At 39.7% G+C, this 22,882-nt stretch overlaps 1 protein-coding gene across 1 annotated transcript in view; it reads left to right on the forward strand.

Moving 5' to 3' along the window:
* The window catches only part of ALOX5 (arachidonate 5-lipoxygenase), a 160,569-nt gene that overhangs the window by 124,625 nt on the left and 13,062 nt on the right, over positions 1-22,882 (forward strand). The window contains exons 11-12 of the mRNA XM_053691881.1: positions 3,932-4,053; positions 17,184-17,284. Of these exons, the coding sequence (XP_053547856.1) occupies positions 3,932-4,053; positions 17,184-17,284 (223 nt within the window). The remainder of the gene's footprint in view (positions 1-3,931; positions 4,054-17,183; positions 17,285-22,882) is intronic.

The raw sequence follows: 22,882 nt of genomic DNA on the forward strand, positions 1-22,882 counted from the left end.
TGGTCTCCTGTCCCTCTGGGGGTGACATGTAAGACTCACTGTAGCATTGCCCTATACACAGACAATCTCAGTATAACTGCAGTATGCACTCCTGGTCTCCTGTCCCTCTGGGGGTGACATGTGAGACTCACTGTAGCATTGCCCTATACACAGACAATCTCAGTATAACTGCAGTATGCACTCCTGGTCTCCTGTCCCTCTGGGGTGACACATGAGACTTACTGTAGCATTGCCCTATACACAGACAATATCAGTATAACTGCAGTATGCACTCCTGGTCTTCTGTCCCTCTGGGGGTGACATGTGAGACTCACTGTAGCATTGCCCTATACACAGACAATCTCAGTATAACTGCAGTATGCACTCCTGGTCTCCTGTCCCTCTGGGGGTGATATGTGAGACTCACTGTAGCATTGCCCTATACACAGACAATCTCAGTATAACTGCAGTATGCACTCCTGGTCTCCTGTCCCTCTGGAGTGACACATGAGACTTACTGTAGCATTGCCCTATACACAGACAATCTCAGTATAACTGCAGTATGCACTCCTGGTCTCCTGTCCCTCTGGGGATGACACGTGAGACTCTATAGCATTGCCCTATACAGAGACAATCTCAGTATAACTGCAGTATGCACTCCTGGTCTCCTGTCCCTCTGGGGGTGACATGTGAGACTCACTGTAGCATTGCCCTATACACAGACAATCTCAGTATAACTGCAGTATGCACTCCTGGTCTCCTGTCCCTCTGGGGGTGACATGTGAGACTCACTGTAGCATTGCCCTATACACAGACAATTTCAGTATAACTGCAGTATGCACTCCTGGTCTCCTGTCCCTCTGGGGTGACATGTGAGACTCACTGTAGCATTGCCCTATACACAGACAATCTCAGTATAACTGCAGTATGCACTCCTGGTCTCCTGGCCCTCTGGGGGTGACATGTGAGACTTACTGTAGTATTGCCCTATGCACAGACAATATCAGTATAACTGCAGTATGCACTCCTGGTCTTCTGTCCCTCTGGGAGTGACACATGAGACTCTATAGCATTGCCCTATACACAGACAATCTCAGTATAACTGCAGTATACACCCCTGGTCTCCTGTCCCTCTGGGAGTGACACGTGAGACTCTATAGCATTGCCCTATGCACAGACAATCTCAGTATAACTGCAGTACTCCTGGTCTCCTGTCCCTCTGGGGGTGACATGTGAGACTTACTGTAGCATTGCCCTATACACAGACAATCTCAGTATAACTGCAGTATGCACTCCTGGTCTCCTGTCCCTCTGGGGGTGACATGTGAGACTCACTGTAACATTGTCGTATACACAGACAATCTCAGTATAACTGCCCTATACACTCCTGGTCTCCCGTCACTCTGGGGGTGACATGTGAGACTCACTGTAGCATTGCCCTATACAGAGACAATCTCAGTATAATTGCAGTATGCACTCCTGGTCTCCTGTCCCTCTGGGGGTGACACGTGAGACTCACTGTAGCATTGCCCTATACACAGACAATCTCAGGATAACTGCATTATGCACTCCTGGTCTCCTGTCCCTCTGGGGGTGACATATGAGACTCACTGTAGCATTGCCCTATACACAGACAATCTCAGTATAACTGCAGTATGTACTCCTGGTCTCTTGTCCCTCTGGGGGTGACATGTGAGGCTCACTGTAGCATTTCTCTATACACAGACAATCTCAGGATAACTGCAGTATGCACTCCTGGTTTCCTGTTCCTCTGGGGGTGACACATGAGACTCACTGTAGCATTTCCCTATACACAGACAATCTCAGGATAACTGCAGTATGCACTCCTGGTCTCCCGTCTTTCTGGGGGTGACATGTGAGACTCACTGTAGCATTGCCCTATACACAGACAATCTCAGCATAACTTCAGTATGCACTCCTGGTCTCCTGTTCCTCTGGGGATGACACATGAGACTCACTGTAGCATTGCCCTATACACAGACAATCTCAGCATAACTTCAGTATGCACTCCTGGTCTCCTGTTCCTCTGGGGGTGACACATGAGACTCACTGTAGCATTTCCCTATACACAAACAATCTCAGTATAACTGCAGTATGTACTCCTGGTCTCCTGTCTTTCTGGGGGTGACATGTGACACTCACTGTAGCATTGCCTTATATACGCGTTTCACATTCCTATGTTCTTAACATAGAATAAAATGTAATTGTGTTAGTAAATAAATAAATATATATATATAGCTAGCAAAATACACATACAACTTAATGTGCGCAATTAGATTACTTATAGCAAAGTTTACGCTTGAACAAAATTGCTAAATAGCGCACCACTTTTAATCCTATATGTGAAATATAACTTTGTATTTTTAAAATAACGTTACAACTAGTGATGACTCTTTTACATATTAAATACAGTTTGTCACACGCTTTCCTCACTGTATAAAAAGTGACATTTTTAGTTTTTCTAGAGGAATCGGTGTGTATTCTCAGTCTTCATATGCGGACTTAACCCTGGTTTCTGTGCAATAATCTAGCCTGGCCGCTACTAGATCAAGCTGCAGATATCAGTTATAGGAAACTTCATGAGATGTTTGCTCTGATACGATTTAATAGCATGAGGTTTCATGTGTCCCAGTCTGCTCTAATGAAGATAAAGGTATTTCTGTGATCTATATCTGGGGCGAGTGGTACTGATAACTGCTGGTACCGTATGATTCTGAGCTCTTGCCGATTTGTTCAGCGATATCTTAAGTTTGCACATTCTCCGCTCTGTGTCACGCACAACCTTACAGCTCATCTCATAGTTTCCTCATTGGCGGTAGATCTGTTAAAGGGACAGATAACAGAGAGATTTTTATATAACATGTTGCAATATATGTTTCTATTTACAGTATATTATTCCCCCTTTTTAAGAAATGTAACTCTGAAAATGGACTATTTTCTAATTGTCAGAACATGAATTCCACTCTGCTAATGTCTGAAGGCTAACCTTGCCACATTTCTGCCCCAAACTGTCTTTATCAAATAACAATAAAACAATGTGCTTTATACTTAATTTATGACGGGCTAGCGTTGTTGTCTGTGTATACCCTGGTCTTTATTCCCTGAGCATGTAGCCTGCACTTTATTCCTCTGTGTTTTGTTCCCTCTATCGGCCTCTAGTCCAGCCATGCAGCACCTGTCTTGCACACGCTGCTGTTTGTTATAATATTACGTGGGCATGCTCCTCAGAATACCTCAGTATGCTCTCATGAATAGGAGTCAAATTTCAACAATGGAGACCAAGACAAGATGTCAATTTGACACAATAAACATGCTCTCTGAATCATGAAAGTTACATTGTTTCCTTTAAGCCCTGGGTATCATACAGGAGTTACCTGTGCGTAAATTAAAGTGGTTGTGAAATGCTCGGATTTACTATTGGAGCAAATAAAGGGGACTTTCAGTCATGAAATATGAAATACTTCATGCTGAAAGCTCCTTCATTGCTGGAAGCGTTCACCACACTGAGCTGCTCAGGCAGCCCACGCCCGAACGCTATTTCACTGAGAAGTGACGTTTCCACCTCTTAGCAAATAGCCGTGTGTTCCAACTGGCACCAAGCCAGATAGCCCGCACGGCTATTGGCTAAGAGGTGGAAACGTCACCTCTCAGCAAAATAGTGTTCGGCCGTGGGCTGCCTGAGCAGCTCAGTTCGGCGAACGCTTCCAACAAATGAAGGAGCTTTCAGCAGGAAGTATTTTATATTTCATGACTCAAAGTCCCCTTTATTTGCTCCAATAGTAAATCACAGCATTTCACAAACGCTACGATTTACCATCACTTTAATTCCACACTGAGTTATTATTATTATACTTTATTTATTAAGCGCCAACATATTCCGCAGCGCTGGAGTTGCTATAGGATAATAATATATCGCTGTTTTCTCTTGCAGTTTTGTTTCTGATATAGTGAACATTTACTATGAAAGTGATGAGATTGTGTGTGAGGACCATGAGCTTCAGGCCTTCGTAAAGGATGTGTTTGTGTACGGCCTGCGAGACAACGAGGCATCAGGTGAGAACCGAGTGACATTAAAGGCACAGTTAATACTTAGATAAGAATCTTTATACTTTCACTGTCCCGCCCCTTTTTCCTGCAATTTCAAGGGACCCTCCTATTATCAATTTTTCTTCATTCTCTTGCTATCTTTATTTAAAAAGCAGGAATGTAAAGCATAGGAGCCGGCCCATTTTTTATTCAGAACCTGGGTTATGCTTGCTTATTGGTGGCTAAATGTAAGCCACCAATAAGCAAGCACTATGGTGCTGAACCTAAAATGGTTCGGCTCCTATGCTTTACATTCCTGCTTTTTAAATAAAGATAGCAAAAAAAATAACAAAGAAAAATGAATAATAGAAGTAAATTAGAAAGTTGCTTAAAATCGCTGCTCTATCTGAATCATGAAAGAAAACATTTGGTTTAGTGTCCCTTTAAGGCTTCCATGTTTTGAGAATAGGATGTGCGCACTGCAGTCATTGCACACCTAACCCTGCTACATATCTGCCTCTAACTGACCTCAGTAGCTGAGATAAGATAATGTCTAGATGTGTCTACTGCAGTCATTGCACACCTAGGGCGCGATCCGATATCGATCGCAGTTTGCGGCGCAAGCGAGGGAACCGGCGTCGCCCGCAGTTTCAGCTCGCAACTCGAGCTATCCCATATAGGTCGCCGTCAGATGCTAACGTGCCGTAAGTCTCACAAACCAGCGATGTCCAGAAATCTGCGTAAGTACAAATTTCTGGCGTCGCCAGTGACTTACGGCACGTTAGAAACTGCCGGCGCCTATAAAACCTGACTAAAGTTTAAAACACCCGCACTGTCTAACACGCCTCCCTAACATAGCCCGCACTGTCTAACACGCCTCCCTAACATAGCCCGCACTGTCTAACCCTCTATCCGCTATCCCCCCTCACTAGCCTAACAATAAAAAAGCTATTAACCCCTAAACCGCCGCTCCCGTACCCCGCCGCAACCTAATAAAATTATTAACCCCTAAACCGCCGCTCCCGTACCCCGCCGCCAGCTATATTATATCTATAACCCCCTAAAGTGAGCCCCTAACACCGCCGCCATCTATATTAAAATTATTAACCCCTAATCTAAGCCCCTTACACCGCCGCCATCTCTATTAAAATGATTAACCCCTAATTTAATCTACCTACCCTGCCGCCAGCTATATTATCTATATTAACCCTAAGTATATTATAGTTAATATAGGTATTACATTATATATATTAACTATATTAACCCTAATTATATTAGGGTTAATATAGTTAATATAGTTACTATAGTATTTATATTAACTATATTAACTCTATCTAACCCTAACACCCCTAACTAAATTTATATTAAATTAATCTAATTAATTTATAAACTAAAATATTCCTATTTAAATCTAAATACTTACCTATAAAATAAACCCTAAGATAGCTACAATATAATTAATAATTACATTATAGCTATGTTAGGGTTAATATTTATTTTACAGGTAAATAGTTAATTATTTTAACTAGGTATAATAGATATTAAATAGTTATTAACTATTTAATATCTACCTAGTTAAAATAATTACCCAATTACCTGTAAAATAAATCCTAACCTAAGTTACAAATACACCTACACTATCAATAAATTTAATAAACTACTAACATCTATCTAAAAATACAATTAAATTAACTAAACTAAATTACAAAAAAAAACAAACACTAAATTACAAAAAATAAAAAAAAAGATTACAAGATTTTTAAGCTAATTACACCTATTCTAAGCCCCCTAATAAAATAATAAACCCCCAAAATAACAAAAATTCCCTGCCCTATTCTAAATTAAACAAATTTCAAAGCTCTTTACCTTACCAGCCCTTAAAAGGGCCTTTTGTGGGGCATGCCCCAAAGAATTCAGCTCTTTTGCATTCAACAAATACAATCACCCCCCCCCCATTACAACCCACCACCCACATACCCCTATTCTAAACCCACCCAAACCCCCCTTAAAAAATCCTAACACTACCCCCCTGAAGATCTCCCTACCTTGTCTTCACCACACCGGGCCGAACTCCTGATCCGATCCGGGCGATGTCTTCCTCCAAGCGGCAAAGAAGAATTCTTCCTCCGGCGATGTCTTCCTCCAAGCGGCAAAGAAGAATTCTTCCTCCGGCGACGTCTTCCTCCAAGCGGCAGCAAAGTCTTCATTCTTCCGGCGGCATCTTCAATCTTCTTTCTTCGCTCCGCCGCCGCGGAGCATCCATCCCGGCCGACTGCTAAACTTGGAATGAGGTACCTTTAAATGACGTCATCCAAGATGGCGTCCGCCGAATTCCGATTGGCTGATAGGATTCTATCAGCCAATCGGAATTAAGTTAAAAAAATCTGATTAGCTGATTGAATCAGCCAATCAGATTCAAGTTCAATCCGATTGATCGGAACAGCCAATAGAATGCGAGCTCAATCTGATTGGCTGATTGGATCAGCCAATCGGATTGAACTTGAATCTGATTGGCTGATTCAATCAGCCAATCAGATTTTTTTAACTTAATTCCGATTGGCTGATAGAATCCTATCAGCCAATCGGAATTCGGCGGACGCCATCTTGGATGACGTCATTTAAAGGTACCTCATTCCAAGTTTAGCAGTCGGCCGGGATGGATGCTCCGCGGCGGCGGAGCGAAGAAAGAAGATTGAAGATGCCGCCGGAAGAATGAAGACTTTGCTGCCGCTTGGAGGAAGACGTCGCCGGAGGAAGATTTCTTCTTTGCCGCTTGGAGGACGACATCGCCCAGATCGGATCAGGAGTTCGGCCCGGTGTGGTGAAGACAAGGTAGGGAGATCTTCAGGGGGGTAGTGTTAGGATTTTTTAAGGGGGGTTTGGGTGGGTTTAGAATAGGGGTATGTGGGTGGTTGTAATGGGGGGGGGGGGTGATTGTATTTGTTGAATGCAAAAGAGCTGAATTCTTTGGGGCATGCCCCACAAAAGGCCCTTTTAAGGGCTGGTAAGGTAAAGAGCTTTGAAATTTGTTTAATTTAGAATAGGGCAGGGAATTTTTGTTATTTTGGGGGTTTATTATTTTATTAGGGGGCTTAGAATAGGTGTAATTAGCTTAAAAATCTTGTAATCTTTTTTTTATTTTTTGTAATTTAGTGTTTGTTTTTTTTTGTAATTTAGTTTAGTTAATTTAATTGTATTTTTAGATAGATGTTAGTAGTTTATTAAATTTATTGATAGTGTAGGTGTATTTGTAACTTAGGTTAGGATTTATTTTACAGGTAATTGGGTAATTATTTTAACTAGGTAGATATTAAATAGTTAATAACTATTTAATATCTATTATACCTAGTTAAAATAATTAACTATTTACCTGTAAAATAAATATTAACCCTAACATAGCTATAATGTAATTATTAATTATATTGTAGCTATCTTAGGGTTTATTTTATAGGTAAGTATTTAGATTTAAATAGGAATATTTTAGTTTATAAATTAATTAGATTAATTTAATATAAATTTAGTTAGGGGTGTTAGGGTTAGATAGAGTTAATATAGTTAATATAAATACTATAGTAACTATATTAACTATATTAACCCTAATATAATTAGGGTTAATATAGTTAATATATATAATGTAATAACTATATTAACTATAATATACTTAGGGTTAATATAGATAACATAGCTGGCGGCGGGGTAGGTAGATTAAATTAGGGGTTAATAATTTTTATATAGGTGGCGGCGGTGTAAGGGGTCAGATTACGGGATAGATAAGGTAGATGGCGGCGGTTTTAGGGGCTCACAGTAGGGGGTTAGTTTATGTAGATGGCGGCGGGGTCCGGGAGCGGCGTTTTAGGGGGTAATAACTTTATTAGGGATTTGGGGGGGGGATCGCGGTTGACAGGGAGATAGACATTGCGCATGCGTTAGGTGTTAGGTTTATTTTAGAAGATCGCGGTTGACAGGGAGATAGACATTGCGCATGCGTTAGGTGTTAGGTTTATTTTAGCAGCTAGTTTAGGGAGTTACGGGGCTCCAATAGTCAGCGTAAGGCTTCTTACGGCTGCTTTTTGTGGCGAGGTGAAAATGGAGTAAGTTTTCTCCATTTTCGCCACGTAAGTCCTTACGCTGCATATTGGATACCAAACTGCGCGGGTTTGGTATACCTGCCTATGGCCCAAAAAACTGCGGGCGACGGCAGAAATATACGCGCGTAACTTCTAGCTTACGCCGTATATAGGATACCAAATCCGCGCAATTCTTGGCGTCGCCGGCTTTTGCGGGCGACGATTTTTATCGGATCGACCCCCTAACCCTGCTACATATCTGCCCCTAACTGACCTCAGTAGCTAAGATAAGATAATGTCTAGATGTGTCTACTGCAGTCATTGCACACCTAACCCTGCTACATATCTGCCCCTAACTGACCTCAGTAGCTAAGATAAGATAATGTCTAGATGTGTCTACTGCAGTCATTGCACACCTAACCCTGCTACATATCTGCCCCTAACTGACCTCAGTAGCTAAGATAAGATAATGTCTAGATGTGTCTACTGCAGTCATTGCACACCTAACCCTGCTACATATCTGCCCCTAACTGACCTCAGTAGCTAAGATAAGATAATGTCTAGATGTGTCTACTGCAGTCATTGCACACCTAACCCTGCTACATATCTGCCCCTAACTGACCTCAGTAGCTGAGGTAAGATAATGTCTAGATGTGTCTACTGCAGTCATCGCACACCTAACCCTGCTACATATCTGCCCCTAACTGACCTCAGTAGCTGAGATAAGATAATGTCTAGATGTGTCTACTGCAGTCATCGCACACCTAACCCTGCTACATATCTGCCCCTAACTGACCTCAGTAGCTGAGATAAGATAATGTCTAGATGTGTCTACTGCAGTCATTGCACACCTAACCCTGCTACATATCTGCCCCTAACTGACCTCAGTAGCTGAGGTAAGATGATGTCTAGATAAAGCCCCTCATGGTACAAGGAGTTTCGCCATGGAAAAACAATTACAGTAAACTTGTTGATGATGAATTCAAAATTGTTTTGAACTTGCCCAGTATATTAGTTTGTTGAAGGACTGCAAAAAAAATCTTGTAAATACAATCAGGTAGATAACGAGTTTTGCGGTAACAGGGGTGCAGTGCTAACGAGCAGTTTATGCTCAGCGCTCACCTACAAACAACGCTGGTATTACGAGTTTTCTGAAACCCGGCGTTAGCCGCAGAAAAGTGAGCGGAGAGCAAAATGTTGCTCCACATCTCACCTCAAAACCAGCGCTGCTTACGGTAGCAGTGAGCTGGCTAAACATGCTCGTGCACGATATCCCCATAGGAATCAATGGGGCAGAGCCAGCTGAAAAAAAACCTTACACCTGCAAAAAAGCAGCGTTAAGCTCCTAACGCAGCCCCATTGATTCCTATGGGAAAATACTTTTTATGTCTACACCTAACACCCTAACATGAACCCCGAGTCTAAACACCCCTAATCTTACACTTATTAACCCCTAATCTGCAGCCCCCGACATCACCGACACCTGCATTACATTATTAACCCCTAATCTGCCGCTCCCGACACCGCCGCCACCTAAATTATATGTATTAACCCCTAATATGTTGCCCCCAACATTGCCGAACCCTACATTATATTTATTAACCCCTAATCTTCCGTCCCTAACATCGCCGCCACCTATCTACATTTATTAACCCCTAATCTGCCGCCCCCAATGTTGCCGCAACTATATTAAAGTTCTTAACCCCTAAACCTAAGTCTAACCCTAACCCCCCCTAATTTAAATATAATTTAAAATTACTACAATTAACTAAATTATTCCTATTTAAAACTAAATACTTACCTATAAAATAAACCCTAAGCTAGCTACAATATAACTAATAATTACATTTGTATCTATCTTAGGGTTTATTTTTATTTTACAGGCAACTTTGTATTTATTTTAACTAGGTACAATAGTTATTAAATAGTAATTAACTATTTAATAGCTACCTAGTTAAAATAAATACAAAAGTACCTGTAAAATAAATCCTAACTTAAATTACAATTACACCTAACACTACACTATAATTAAATTAAATCCCTAAACTAAATACAATTAAATACAATTAAATAACATAAAATAAAGTACAAAACCCCCCACTAAATTACAAAAAATAATAAAATAATTACAATATTTTTAAACTAATTACACCTACTCTAATCCCCCTAATAAAATAAAAAAAATAAAAAAATATTAAAAAGCCCTACCCTATACTAAATTACAAATACAAATTAAGGGCTTTGTGCGGGGCATTGCCCCAAAGTAATCGGCTCTTTTACCTGTAAAAAAAATTACAATACCCTCCCAACATTAAAAACCACCACCCACACACCCAACCCTACTCTAAAACCCACCCAATCCCCCCTTAATAAAACCTAACACTAACCCCTTGAAGATCACCCTACCTTGAGAAGTCTTCACCCAACCGGGCCGAAATCCTCTACGAAGCCGGGCGAAGTGGTCCTCCAGACGGGCAGAAGTCTTCATTAAAGCCGGGAAGAAGAGGTCCTCCGGATGGGCAGAAGACTTCATCCAGGTGGCATCTTCTATCTTCATCTATCCGGCGCGGAGCGGGTCCATCTTCAAGACATCCGACGCGGAGCATCCTCTTCAAACAACGTCCAACTGAAGTATGAAGGTTCCTTTAAATGACGTCATCCAAGATGGCGTCCCTTCAATTCCGATTGGCTGATAGAATTCTCTCAGCCAATCGGAATTAAGGTAGAAAAAATCCTATTGGCTGATGCAATCAGCCAATAGGATTGAGCTCGCATTCTATTGGCTGATCCAATCAGCCAATAGAATGCCAGCTCAATCCTATTGGCTGATTGGATCAGCCAATAGGATTGAACTTCAATCCCATTGGCTGATTGCATCCGGATGGATGAAGATAGAAGATGCTGCCTAGATGAAGACTTCTGCCCGTCTGGAGGACCTCTTTTTCCCGGGTTTGATGAAGACTTCTGCCCGTCTGGAGGACTACTTTCCCTGGCTTCGTTGAGGACTTCGGCCCGGTTGGGTGAAGACGTCTCAAGGTAGGGTGATCTTCAAGGGGTTAGTGTTAGGTTTTATTAAGGGGGGATTGGGTGGGTTTTAGAGTAGGGTTGGGTGTGTGGGTGGTGGTTTTTAATGTTGGGGGGAGTATTGTATTTTTTTTTACAGGTAAAAGAGCTGATTACTTTGGGGCAATGCCCCGCAAAAAGCCCTTTTGAGGGCTATTTGTAATTTAGTATAGGGTAGGGATTTTTATTATTTTGGGGGACTTTTTTATTTTATTAGGGGGATTAGATTAGGTGTAATTAGTTTAAAAATTTGAAATTATTTTTATTTTTTGTAATTTAGTGTTTATTTTTTTTGTACTTTAGTTTATTTTTTTTAATTGTAATTAATTTAATTTAATTGTAGTTAATGTAGGTAATTAATTTAATTATAGTGTAGTGTTAGGTGTAATTTTAACTTAGTTTAGGTTTTATTTTACAGATACTTTTGTATTTATTTGATCTAGGTAGTTATTAAATAGCTAATAACTATTTAATAACTATTGTACCTAGTTAAAATAAATACAAAGTTGCCTGTAAAATAAAAATAAACCCTAAGATAGCTACAATGTAATTATTAGTTATATTGTAGCTATCTTATGGTTTCTTTTATAGGTAAGTATTTAATTGTAAATAGGAATAATTTATTTAATTGTAGTTATTTTATTTAGATTTATTTAAATAATATTTAAGTTAGGGGGGTGTTAGGGTTAGACTTAGATTTAGGGCGTAATACATTTAATATAGTTGCGGCGACGTTGGGGGCAGCAGATTAGGGGTTAATAAATGTAGGTAGGTGTCGGCGATGTTAGGGATGGCAGAATAGGGGTTAATAATATTTAACTAGTGTTTGCGAGGCGGGAGTGCGGCGGTTTAAGGGTTAATACATTTATTGAAGTTGCAGCAATGTCCGGTCGGCAGATTAGGGGTTAAAAATGTATTATAGTGTTTGCGATGTGGGGGGGCCTCGGTTTAGGGGTTAATAGGTAGTTTATGGGTGTTAGTGTACTTTTTAGCACTTTAGTTAAGAGTTTGATGCTACGGCGTTAGCCCATAAAACTCTTAACTACTAACTTTTAAATGTGGTAGGGATCTTGGAGATAGAGGGTGTACCGCTCACTTTGAGGAAGACTCGTAATACCGGCGTTAGGAAAATCCCATTGAAAAAATAGGATACGCAATTGGCGTAAGTGGATTTGCGGTATTTTCCAGTCGCGAAAAAAAAGTGAGCGGTACACCTGAACCTGCAAGACTCGTAATACCAGCGGGCGTTAAAAAGCAGCGTTGGGACCTCTCAACACTGCTTTTTAAGGCTAACACAAGACTCGTAATCTAGGTGAATGTTTGGTACCCCTTTAATGTAAGTGACATTCAACAGTAGCATCACACTCAACAAACAACTCGACCATCATTATCTGGTAAAACCCAGAAGCACCAGTCAGACCATCATTATCAGGTAAAACCCAGAAGAACCAGTCAGACCATAATTATCTGATAAAACCCAGAAGCACCAGTCAGACCATCATTATCTGATATAACCCAGAAGCACCAGTCAGACCATCATTATCTGATGTGGCCCAGAAGCACCAAGCAAACCATCATTATCTGATGTAGCACAGAAGCACCAGGCAAACCATCATTATCTGATAAAACCCAGATCCACCAGTCAGACCAACATTATCTGATACAGACCAGAAGCACCAGTCAGACCATCATTATCTGATATAGCCCAGAAGCACCAGTCACACCATCATTATCTGATAAAAGCCAGAAGCACCAGTCAGACCATCATTATCTGATGTAGCCCAGATGCACCAGTCAGACCATCATTATCTGATGTAGCCCAGAAGCACCAAGCAAACCATCATTATCTGATGTAGCACAGAAGCACCAGGCAAACCATCATCTGATAAAACCCAGATCCACCAGTCAGACCAACATTATCTGATACAGACCAGATGCACCAGTCAGACCATCATTATCTGATATAGCCCAGAAGCACCAGTCAGACAATCATTATCTCATGTAGACCAGAAGCACCAGTCAGACAATCATTATCTCATGTAGACCAGATGCACCAGTCAGACAATCATTATCTCATGTAGACCAGATGCACCAGTCAGACAATCATTATCTCATGTAGACCAGAAGCACCAGTCAGGCCATCATTATCTCATGTAGCCCAGAAGCACCAGTCAGACCATCATTATCTCATGTAGACCAGAAGCACCAGTCAGACAATCATTATCTCATGTAGACCAGAAGCACCAGTCAGACAATCATTATCTCATGTAGACCAGAAGCACCAGTCAGACAATCATTATCTCATGTAGACCAGATGCACCAGTCAGACAATCATTATCTCATGTAGACCAGATGCACCAGTCAGACAATCATTATCTCATGTAGACCAGAAGCACCAGTCAGGCCATCATTATCTCATGTAGACCAGAAGCACCAATCAGACAATCATTATCTCATGTAGCCCAGAAGCACCAGTCAGACAATCATTATCTCATGTAGACCAGAAGCACCAGTCAGACAATCATTATCTCATGTAGACCAGAAGCACCAGTCAGACAATCATTATCTCATGTAGACCAGAAGCACCAGTCAGACAATCATTATCTCATGTAGACCAGATGCACCAGTCAGAACATCATTATCTGATGTAGCCCAGATGCACCAGTCAGACCATATATCTGGTTCTCATTTTAATTTCCATCTAACAGAGCTAATTTGGCTTAATTGATTAATATTAACTATATATACTTCCATTTCAGGGATTCTAATAAAGCAATTTTATATCTGTGTAATTAAATCTCCTAAAAGGATCAAAATCTCTGTATCTGGTGTAATCAGTTTCGGCTAGATATAGAGTTCTGCGTTAGCCATCAAAAGCAGCGTTAAGGGGTCCTAACGCTGCTTTTGGCCGCCCGCTGGTATTTAGAGTCAGCCAGGAAAGGGTCTAATGCTCACTTCCTCACCGCGACTCCAGGCTACCGCAGATCCCCTTACGCCAATTGCGTATCCTATCTTTTCTATGGGATCTGCCTATCGCCGGTATTTGGAGTCTTGGAAGAAGTGAGCGGTAGACCCTCTACCGACAAGACTACTACCGCCAAAAAAAGTCAGTAGTTAAGAGCTTTATGGGCTAACGCCGGAATATAAAGATCCTAACTACTGTGCTACAAAGTACACTAACACCCATAAACTACCTATGTACCCCTAAACCGAGGCCCCCCACATTGCCGCCACTCTAATAAAAATTTTTAACCCCTAATCTGCCGACCGGACACCGCCAAATTTCAAGAGATAAATGAAAAACAGCACCCACCAGATGATACTGAGCATGGAGAGGGTTAACCAAACCCAAACAAGTCACAATGCAAAAAAGTTCTCCAGCTAGTAGTGCAAATTGACCTTTATTTGTGCATACAGGGTTCCAACAATAACAGCAAAGTTTCAGGCAAACAATATGCTTGACAAATGGCATATTGTTTGTCTGAAACGTTGCTGTTATTGTTGGAACCCTGTATGCACAAATAAAGGTCGATTTGCACTACTAGCTGGAGAACTTTTTTGCATTGTGACCGGACACCGCCGCCACCTACATTATAGCTATGAACCCCTAATCTGCTGCCCCTAACATCGCCGACCCCTATATTATATTTATTACCCCCTAATCTGCCCCCCCCAAGGTCGCCGCCACCTACCTACACTTATCAACCCCTAATCTGCTGACCGGACCTCGCCGCCACTATAATAAATGTATTAACCCCTAAACCGCTGCACTCCCGCCTTGCAAACACTAGAATAAATAGTATTAACCCCTAATCTGCCCTCTCTAACATCGCCGCCACTTACCTACAATTATTAACCCCTAATCTCCCGCCCGCACCGTTGCCGCTACTATAATAAAATTATTAACCCCTAAACCTAACTCTAACCCTAACCCTAACACCCCCCCTAACATAAATATAATTTAAATTAAACGAAATAATATTCCTAAAAATAACTAAATTATTCCTTTTTAAAACTAAATACTTACCTATAAAATAAACCCTAAGATAGCTACAATATAATTAAGAATTACATTGTAGCTATTTTAGGATTTATATTTATTTTACAGGCAACTTTATATTTATTTTAACTAGGTACAATAGCTATTAAATAGTTAATAACTATTTAATAACTACCTAGTTAAAATAAGTACAAAATTACCTGTAAAATAAATCCTAACCTAAGTTACAAATACACCTAACACTACACTATCATTAAATTAATTAAATAAATTACCTACAATTAGCTAACTTAAAATACAATAAAATAAACTATTCTATAATACAAAAAAACAAACAAACACTAAATTACAAAAACATAAAAAAGAATTACAAGATGTTTAAACTAATTACACCTAATCTAAGCCCCCTAATAAAATAAAAAATCCCCCCAAAATAAAAAAATGCCCTACCCTATTCTAAACTACCAAAGTAATCAGCTCTTTTACCAGCCCTTAAAAGGGCTTTTTGCGGGGCATTGCCCCAAAGTAATCAGCTCTTTTACCTGAAAATAAAAATACAATACCCTCCCCAACATTACAACCCACCACCCACATACCCTTACTCTAACCCACCCAAACCCCCCTTAAAAAAAACTATTGCTAACCCCCTGAAGATCATCCTACCTTGAGTCGTCTTCACCCAGCCGAGCCGAATTCTTCATCCAAGGTGCGCAGAGGACGTCCTTGATCCGGTAGAAGTCTTCATCCAAGCGGGGCAAGAAGAGGTCCTCCATCAGGTAGAAGTGTTCATCCAGGCGGCGTCTTCAATCTTCATCCATCCGGAGCGGAGCCATCTTCAAAGGAGCCGACACGGAGCCATCCTCTTCAACCGACGACTTCCCGGCGAATGAAGGTTCCTTTAAGGGACGTCATCCAAGATGGCGTCCCTTCAATTCTGATTGGCTGATAGGATTCTATCAGCCAATCGGAATTAAGCTAGAAAAAATCTGATTGGCTGATGCAATCAGCCAATCAGATTGAAGTTCAATCCGATTGGCTGATCCAATCAGCCAATCGTATTGAGCTCGCATTCTATTGGCCGATCGGAACAGCCAATAGAATGCAAGCTCAATACGATGGCAGATTACGGGTTAATAAGTGTAGGTAAGGTGGCGGCGACGTTTGGGGGGCAGATTAGGGGTTAATAAATATAATATAGGGGTCGGCGATGTTAGGGACAGCAGATTAGGGGTTCATAGGGATAATGTAGGTTGCGGTGGTGTATAATAATATACAGCAGGTGTCAGCGATAGCGGGGGTGGCAGATTAGGGGTTAATAAGTGTAAGGTTACGGGTGTTTAGACTCGGGGTTCATGCTAGGGTGTTAGGTGCAGACTTAGAGAGTGTTTCCCCATAGGAAACAATGGGGCTGCGTTAGGAGCTGAAAGCTGCTTTTTTGCAGGTGTTAGGTTTTTTTTCAGCCCAAACTGCCCCATTGTTTCCTATAGGGATATTGTGCACGAGCACGTTTTTCCATCTTACCGCTACCATAAGCAACGCTGGTATTGAGGGTTGAAGTGGAGCTAAATTAGGCTCAACGCACCCTTTTCTGAGCCTGACGCAGCCCCTCAGACAACTCTCAATACCAGCGTTGTTTAAAGGGTGCGCTGGGAAAAAAAGCAGCGTTAGCACCGCGGGTCTTTACCAACAAAACTCTAAATCTAGCCGTTTATTTGTAGTGTTTTTATTTTTTTTACGAGCTGTGGAGCCAGATGAAAAGATAAAAATGTGAATTCTATAGTAAATCTGACATTAATCTGCTGTTAAACACCCTAATTATCTCCTTTTCATTTAATTGCATAATGCTGACAATGTACATTATGTTGCTACCAGAAATAACAAATCTGATGAAAATAAATATTTTTTGTTAGGAAATAAAATGTATTAAATCACTTGTGTTCCCCTTTAATAGGCGAGATTTGCCTGAGAAGAGCACTGGTTGTGCTTCTGAAGGGCTCCCAATGTCTTATAATGTCCTTTCTTCTCAGGGTTTCCGAAATGTCTGAAGACAAAAGAGAAACTAATAGAATACCTAACCCTGGTGATCTTCACCGCTTCTGGGCAGCACGCAGCCGTTAACTTCGGTCAGGTAGGTACTGAGAGTGGCCATGATGTCACTGCATATATGTGTATTGCTACCCACAGACTATATGCCACAACTGTGCAAACTGCTAACATTTAGCCAGTATGGAAAAATCCATAGACTGCAAATAGGGGCTCAATTTAAGTAAATGGATCTCATAAAGCAGTATTAGGGAAAGTGCACTATTAGTGCGTCACTTTGTAAGTTCTGTACACTGTTAGTGAGTCACTTTGTAAGTTCAGTACACTGTTAGTGAGTCACTTTGTAAGTTCTGTACACTGTTAGTGAGTCACTTTGTAAGTTCTGTACACTGTTAGTGAGTCACTTTGTAAGTTCTGTACACTATTAGTGAGTCACTTTGTAAGTTCTGTACACTGTTAGTGAGTCACTTTGTAAGTTCTGTACACTGTTAGTGAGTCACTTTGTAAGTTCTGTACACTGTTAGTGAGTCACTTTGTAAGTTCTGTACACTGTTAGTGAGTCACTGTGTAAGTTCTGTACACTATTAGTGAGTCACTTTGTAAGTTCTGTACACTGTTAGTGAGTCACTTTGTAAGTTCTGTACACTGTTAGTGAGTCACTTTGTAAGTTCTGTACACTGTTAGTGAGTCACTTTGTAAGTTCTGTACACTATTAGTGAGTCACTTTGTAAGTTCTGTACACTGTTAGTGAGTCACTTTGTAAGTTCTGTACACTATTAGTGAGTCACTTTGTAAGTTCTGTACACTGTTAGTGAGTCACTGTGTAAGTTCTGTACACTATTAGTGAGTCACTTTGTAAGTTCTGTACACTGTTAGTGAGTCACTTTGTAAGTTCTGTACACTATTAGTGAGTCACTTTGTAAGTTCTGTACACTATTAGTGAGTCACTTTGTAAGTTCTGTACACTGTTAGTGAGTCACTTTGTAAGTTCTGTACACTATTAGTGAGTCACTTTGTAAGTTCTGTACACTATTAGTGAGTCACTTTGTAAGTTCTGTACACTATTAGTGAGTCACTTTGTAAGTTCTGTACACTATTAGTGAGTCACTTTGTAAGTTTTGTACACTATTAGTGAGTCACTTTGTAAGTTCTGTACACTGTTAGTGAGTCACTTTGTAAGTTCTGTACACTATTAGTGAGTCACTGTGTAAGTTCTGTACACTATTAGTGAGTCACTTTGTAAGTTCTGTACACTGTTAGTGAGTCACTTTGTAAGTTCTGTACATTGTTAGTGAGTCACTTTGTAAGTTCTGTACACTATTAGTGAGTCACTTTGTAAGTTCAGTACACTATTAGTGAGTCACTTTGTAAGTTCTGTACACTGTTAGTGAGTCACTTTGTAAGTTCTGTACACTATTAGTGAGTCACTTTGTAAGTTCTGTACACTGTTAGTGAGTCACTTTGTAAGTTCTGTACATTGTTAGTGAGTCACTTTGTAAGTTCTGTACACTATTAGTGAGTCACTGTGTAAGTTCTGTACACTATTAGTGAGTCACTGTGTAAGTTCTGTACACTGTTAGTGAGTCACTTTGTAAGTTCTGTACACTATTAGTGAGTCACTTTGTAAGTTCTGTACACTGTTAGTGAGTCACTTTGTAAGTTCTGTACATTGTTAGTGAGTCACTTTGTAAGTTCTGTACACTATTAGTGAGTCACTTTGTAAGTTCAGTACACTATTAGTGAGTCACTTTGTAAGTTCTGTACACTGTTAGTGAGTCACTTTGTAAGTTCTGTACACTATTAGTGAGTCACTTTGTAAGTTCTGTACACTGTTAGTGAGTCACTTTGTAAGTTCTGTACACTATTAGTGAGTCACTTTGTAAGTTCTGTACACTGTTAGTGAGTCACTTTGTAAGTTCTGTACATTGTTAGTGAGTCACTTTGTAAGTTCTGTACACTATTAGTGAGTCACTTTGTAAGTTCTGTACATTGTTAGTGAGTCACTTTGTAAGTTCTGTACACTGTTAGTGAGTCACTTTGTAAGTTCTGTACATTGTTAGTGAGTCACTTTGTAAGTTCTGTACACTATTAGTGAGTCACTTTGTAAGTTCTGTACATTGTTAGTGAGTCACTTTGTAAGTTCTGTACACTGTTAGTGAGTCACTATTTCAGTGCTGTACACTATTAGTAAGTCACTTTGTAAGTTCTGTAGACTATTAGTGAGTCACTATTTCAGTGCTGTACACTATTAGTGCGTCACTTTGTAAGTTCTGTACACTATTAGTGAGTCACTTTGTAAGTTCTGTACACTATTAGTGCGTCACTTTGTAAGTTCTGTACACTATTAGTGAGTCACTTTGTAAGTTCTGTACACTATTAGTGAGTCACTTTGTAAGTTCTGTACACTATTAGTGAGTCACTGTGTAAGTTCTGTACACTATTAGTGAGTCACTTTGTAAGTTCTGTACACTATTAGTGCGTCACTTTGTAAGTTCTGTACACTGTTAGTGAGTCACTTTGTAAGTTCTGTACACTATTAGTGCGTCACTTTGTAAGTTCTGTACACTATTAGTGCGTCACTTTGTAAGTTCTGTACACTATTAGTGCGTCACTTTGTAAGTTCTGTACACTGTTAGTGAGTCACTTTGTAAGTTCTGTACACTATTAGTGCGTCACTTTGTAAGTTCTGTACACTATTAGTGAGTCACTTTGTAAGTTCTGTACACTGTTAGTGAGTCACTTTGTAAGTTCTGTACACTGTTAGTGAGTCACTTTGTAAGTTCTGTACACTATTAGTGAGTCACTGTGTAAGTTCTGTACACTATTAGTGAGTCACTTTGTAAGTTCTGTACACTGTTAGTGAGTCACTGTGTAAGTTCTGTACACTGTTAGTGAGTCACTTTGTAAGTTCAGTACACTATTAGTGAGTCACTTTGTAAGTTCTGTACACTGTTAGTGAGTCACTGTGTAAGTTCTGTACACTGTTAGTGAGTCACTTTGTAAGTTCTGTACACTATTAGTGAGTCACTCTGTAAGTTCTGTACACTATTAGTGAGTCACTTTGTAAGTTCTGTACACTATTAGTGCGTCACTTTGTAAGTTCTGTACACTATTAGTGCGTCACTTTGTAAGTTCTGTACACTATTAGTGCGTCACTTTGTAAGTTCTGTGCACTGTTAGTGAGTCACTTTGTAAGTTCTGTACACTATTAGTGCGTCACTTTGTAAGTTCTGTACACTATTAGTGAGTCACTTTGTAAGTTATGTACACTGTTAGTGAGTCACTTTGTAAGTTCAGTACACTATTAGTGAGTCACTGTGTAAGTTCTGTACACTATTAGTGAGTCACTTTGTAAGTTCTGTACACTGTTAGTGAGTCACTGTGTAAGTTCTGTACACTGTTAGTGAGTCACTTTGTAAGTTCTGTACACTATTAGTGAGTCACTTTGTAAGTTCTGTACACTATTAGTGAGTCACTTTGTAAGTTCTGTACACTGTTAGTGAGTCACTGTGTAAGTTCTGTACACTGTTAGTGAGTCACTTTGTAAGTTCTGTACACTATTAGTGAGTCACTTTGTAAGTTCTGTACACTGTTAGTGAGTCACTGTGTAAGTTCTGTACACTGTTAGTGAGTCACTTTGTAAGTTCTGTACACTGTTAGTGAGTCACTGTGTAAGTTCTGTACACTGTTAGTGAGTCACTTTGTAAGTTCTGTACACTATTAGTGAGTCACTTTGTAAGTTCTGTACACTATTAGTGAGTCACTTTGTAAGTTCTGTACACTATTACTGAGTCACTTTGTAAGTTCTGTACACTATTAGTGAGTCACTTTGTAAGTTCTGTACACTATTAGTGAGTCACTTTGTAAGTTCTGTACACTATTAGTGAGTCACTTTGTAAGTTCTGTACACTATTAGTGAGTCACTTTGTAAGTTCTGTACACTATTAGTGAGTCACTTTGTAAGTTCTGTAGACTATTAGTGAGTCACTATTTCAGTGCTGTACACTATTAGTGAGTCACTTTGTAAGTTCTGTACACTATTAGTGAATCACTTTGTAAGTTCAGTACACTATTAGTGCGTCACTTTGTAAGTTCTGTACACTATTAGTGAGTCACTTTGTAAGTTCTGTACACTATTAGTGAGTCACTTTGTAAGTTCTGTACACTATTAGTGAGTCACTTTGTAAGTTCAGTACACTATTAGTGAGTCACTTTTTTAGTGCAGTAGACTATTAGTGAATCACTTTGTAAGTTCTGTACACTATTAGTGAGTCACTTTTTTAGTGCAGTACACTATTAGTGCGTCACTTTGTAAGTTCTTTAAACTATTAGTGAGTCACTTTGTAAGTTCTGTACACTATATGTGAGTCACTATTTTAGTGCTGTACACTATTAGTGAGTCACTATTTCAGTGATGTACACTATTAGTGAGTCATTTTGTAAGTTCTGTACACTATTAGTGTCACTTTGTAAGTTCTGTAGACTATCAGTGAGTCACTTTGTAAGGTCTGTACATTATATGTGAGTCACTATTTTAGTGCTGTAAACTATTAGTGAGTCACTTTGTAAGTTCTGTACACTATTAGTGTGTCATTTTGTAAGTTCTGTACACTATTAGTGAGTCACTTTGTAAGTTCTGTACACTATTAGTGCATCACTGTTTAGTGCTGTACAGTATTAGTGCATCACTTTGTAAATTCTGTACACTATTAGTGAGTCGCTTTGTAAGTTCTGTACACTATTAGTGAGCCACTATTTCAGTGCTGTACACTATTATTGAGTCACTATTTCAGTGCTGTACACTATTAGTGAGTCGCTTTGTAAGTTCTGTACACTAATAGTGAGCCACTATTTCAGTGCTGTACACTATTAGTGAGTCACTATATCAGTGCTGTACACTATTAGTGAGTCACTTTGTAAGTTCTGTACACTATTAGTGAGTCACTATTTTAGTGCTATACACTATTAGTGAGTCACCTTGTAAGTTCTGTACACTATTAGTGAGTCACTATTTTAGTGCTGTACATTATTAGTGAGTCACTTTGTAAGTTCTGTGCACTTTTAGTGAGTCATTATTTCAGTGCTGTACATTATTAGTGAGTCACTTTGTAAGTTCTGTACACTATTAGTGAGTCACTTTGTAATTTCTATACACTATTAGTATGTCACTATTTTAGTGCTGTACACTATTAGTAAGTCACTTTGTAAGTTCTGTACACTATTAGTGAGTCACTTTGTAAGTTCTGTACACTATTAGTGAGTTATTTTGTAAGTTCTGTACACTATTAGTAAATCACTATTTTAGTATTGTAAACTATTAGTGAGTCACTTTTTAAGTTCTGTACACTATTAGTGAGTCACTGTTTCAGTGCTCTACACTATTAGTGAGTCACTTTGTAAGTTCTGTACACTATTAGTAAGTCACTATTTTAGTGCTGTACACTATTAGTAAGTCACTATTTTAGTGCTGTACACTATTAGTGAGTCCCTTTGTAAGTTCTGTACGCTATTAGTGCATCACTTTGTAAGTTCAGTACACTATTAGTGAGTCACTTTGTAGGTTCTGTACACTATTAGTGTGTCACTTTGTAAGTTCTGTACACTATTAGTGCATCACTTTGTAAGTTCTGTACATTATTAATGAGTCACTATTTCAGTGCTGTACACTATTAGTGAGTCACTT

This window comes from Bombina bombina, chromosome 9 (genome assembly GCF_027579735.1).
Source record: "Bombina bombina isolate aBomBom1 chromosome 9, aBomBom1.pri, whole genome shotgun sequence".
NCBI classification, from domain to species: Eukaryota; Metazoa; Chordata; class Amphibia; order Anura; family Bombinatoridae; genus Bombina; species Bombina bombina.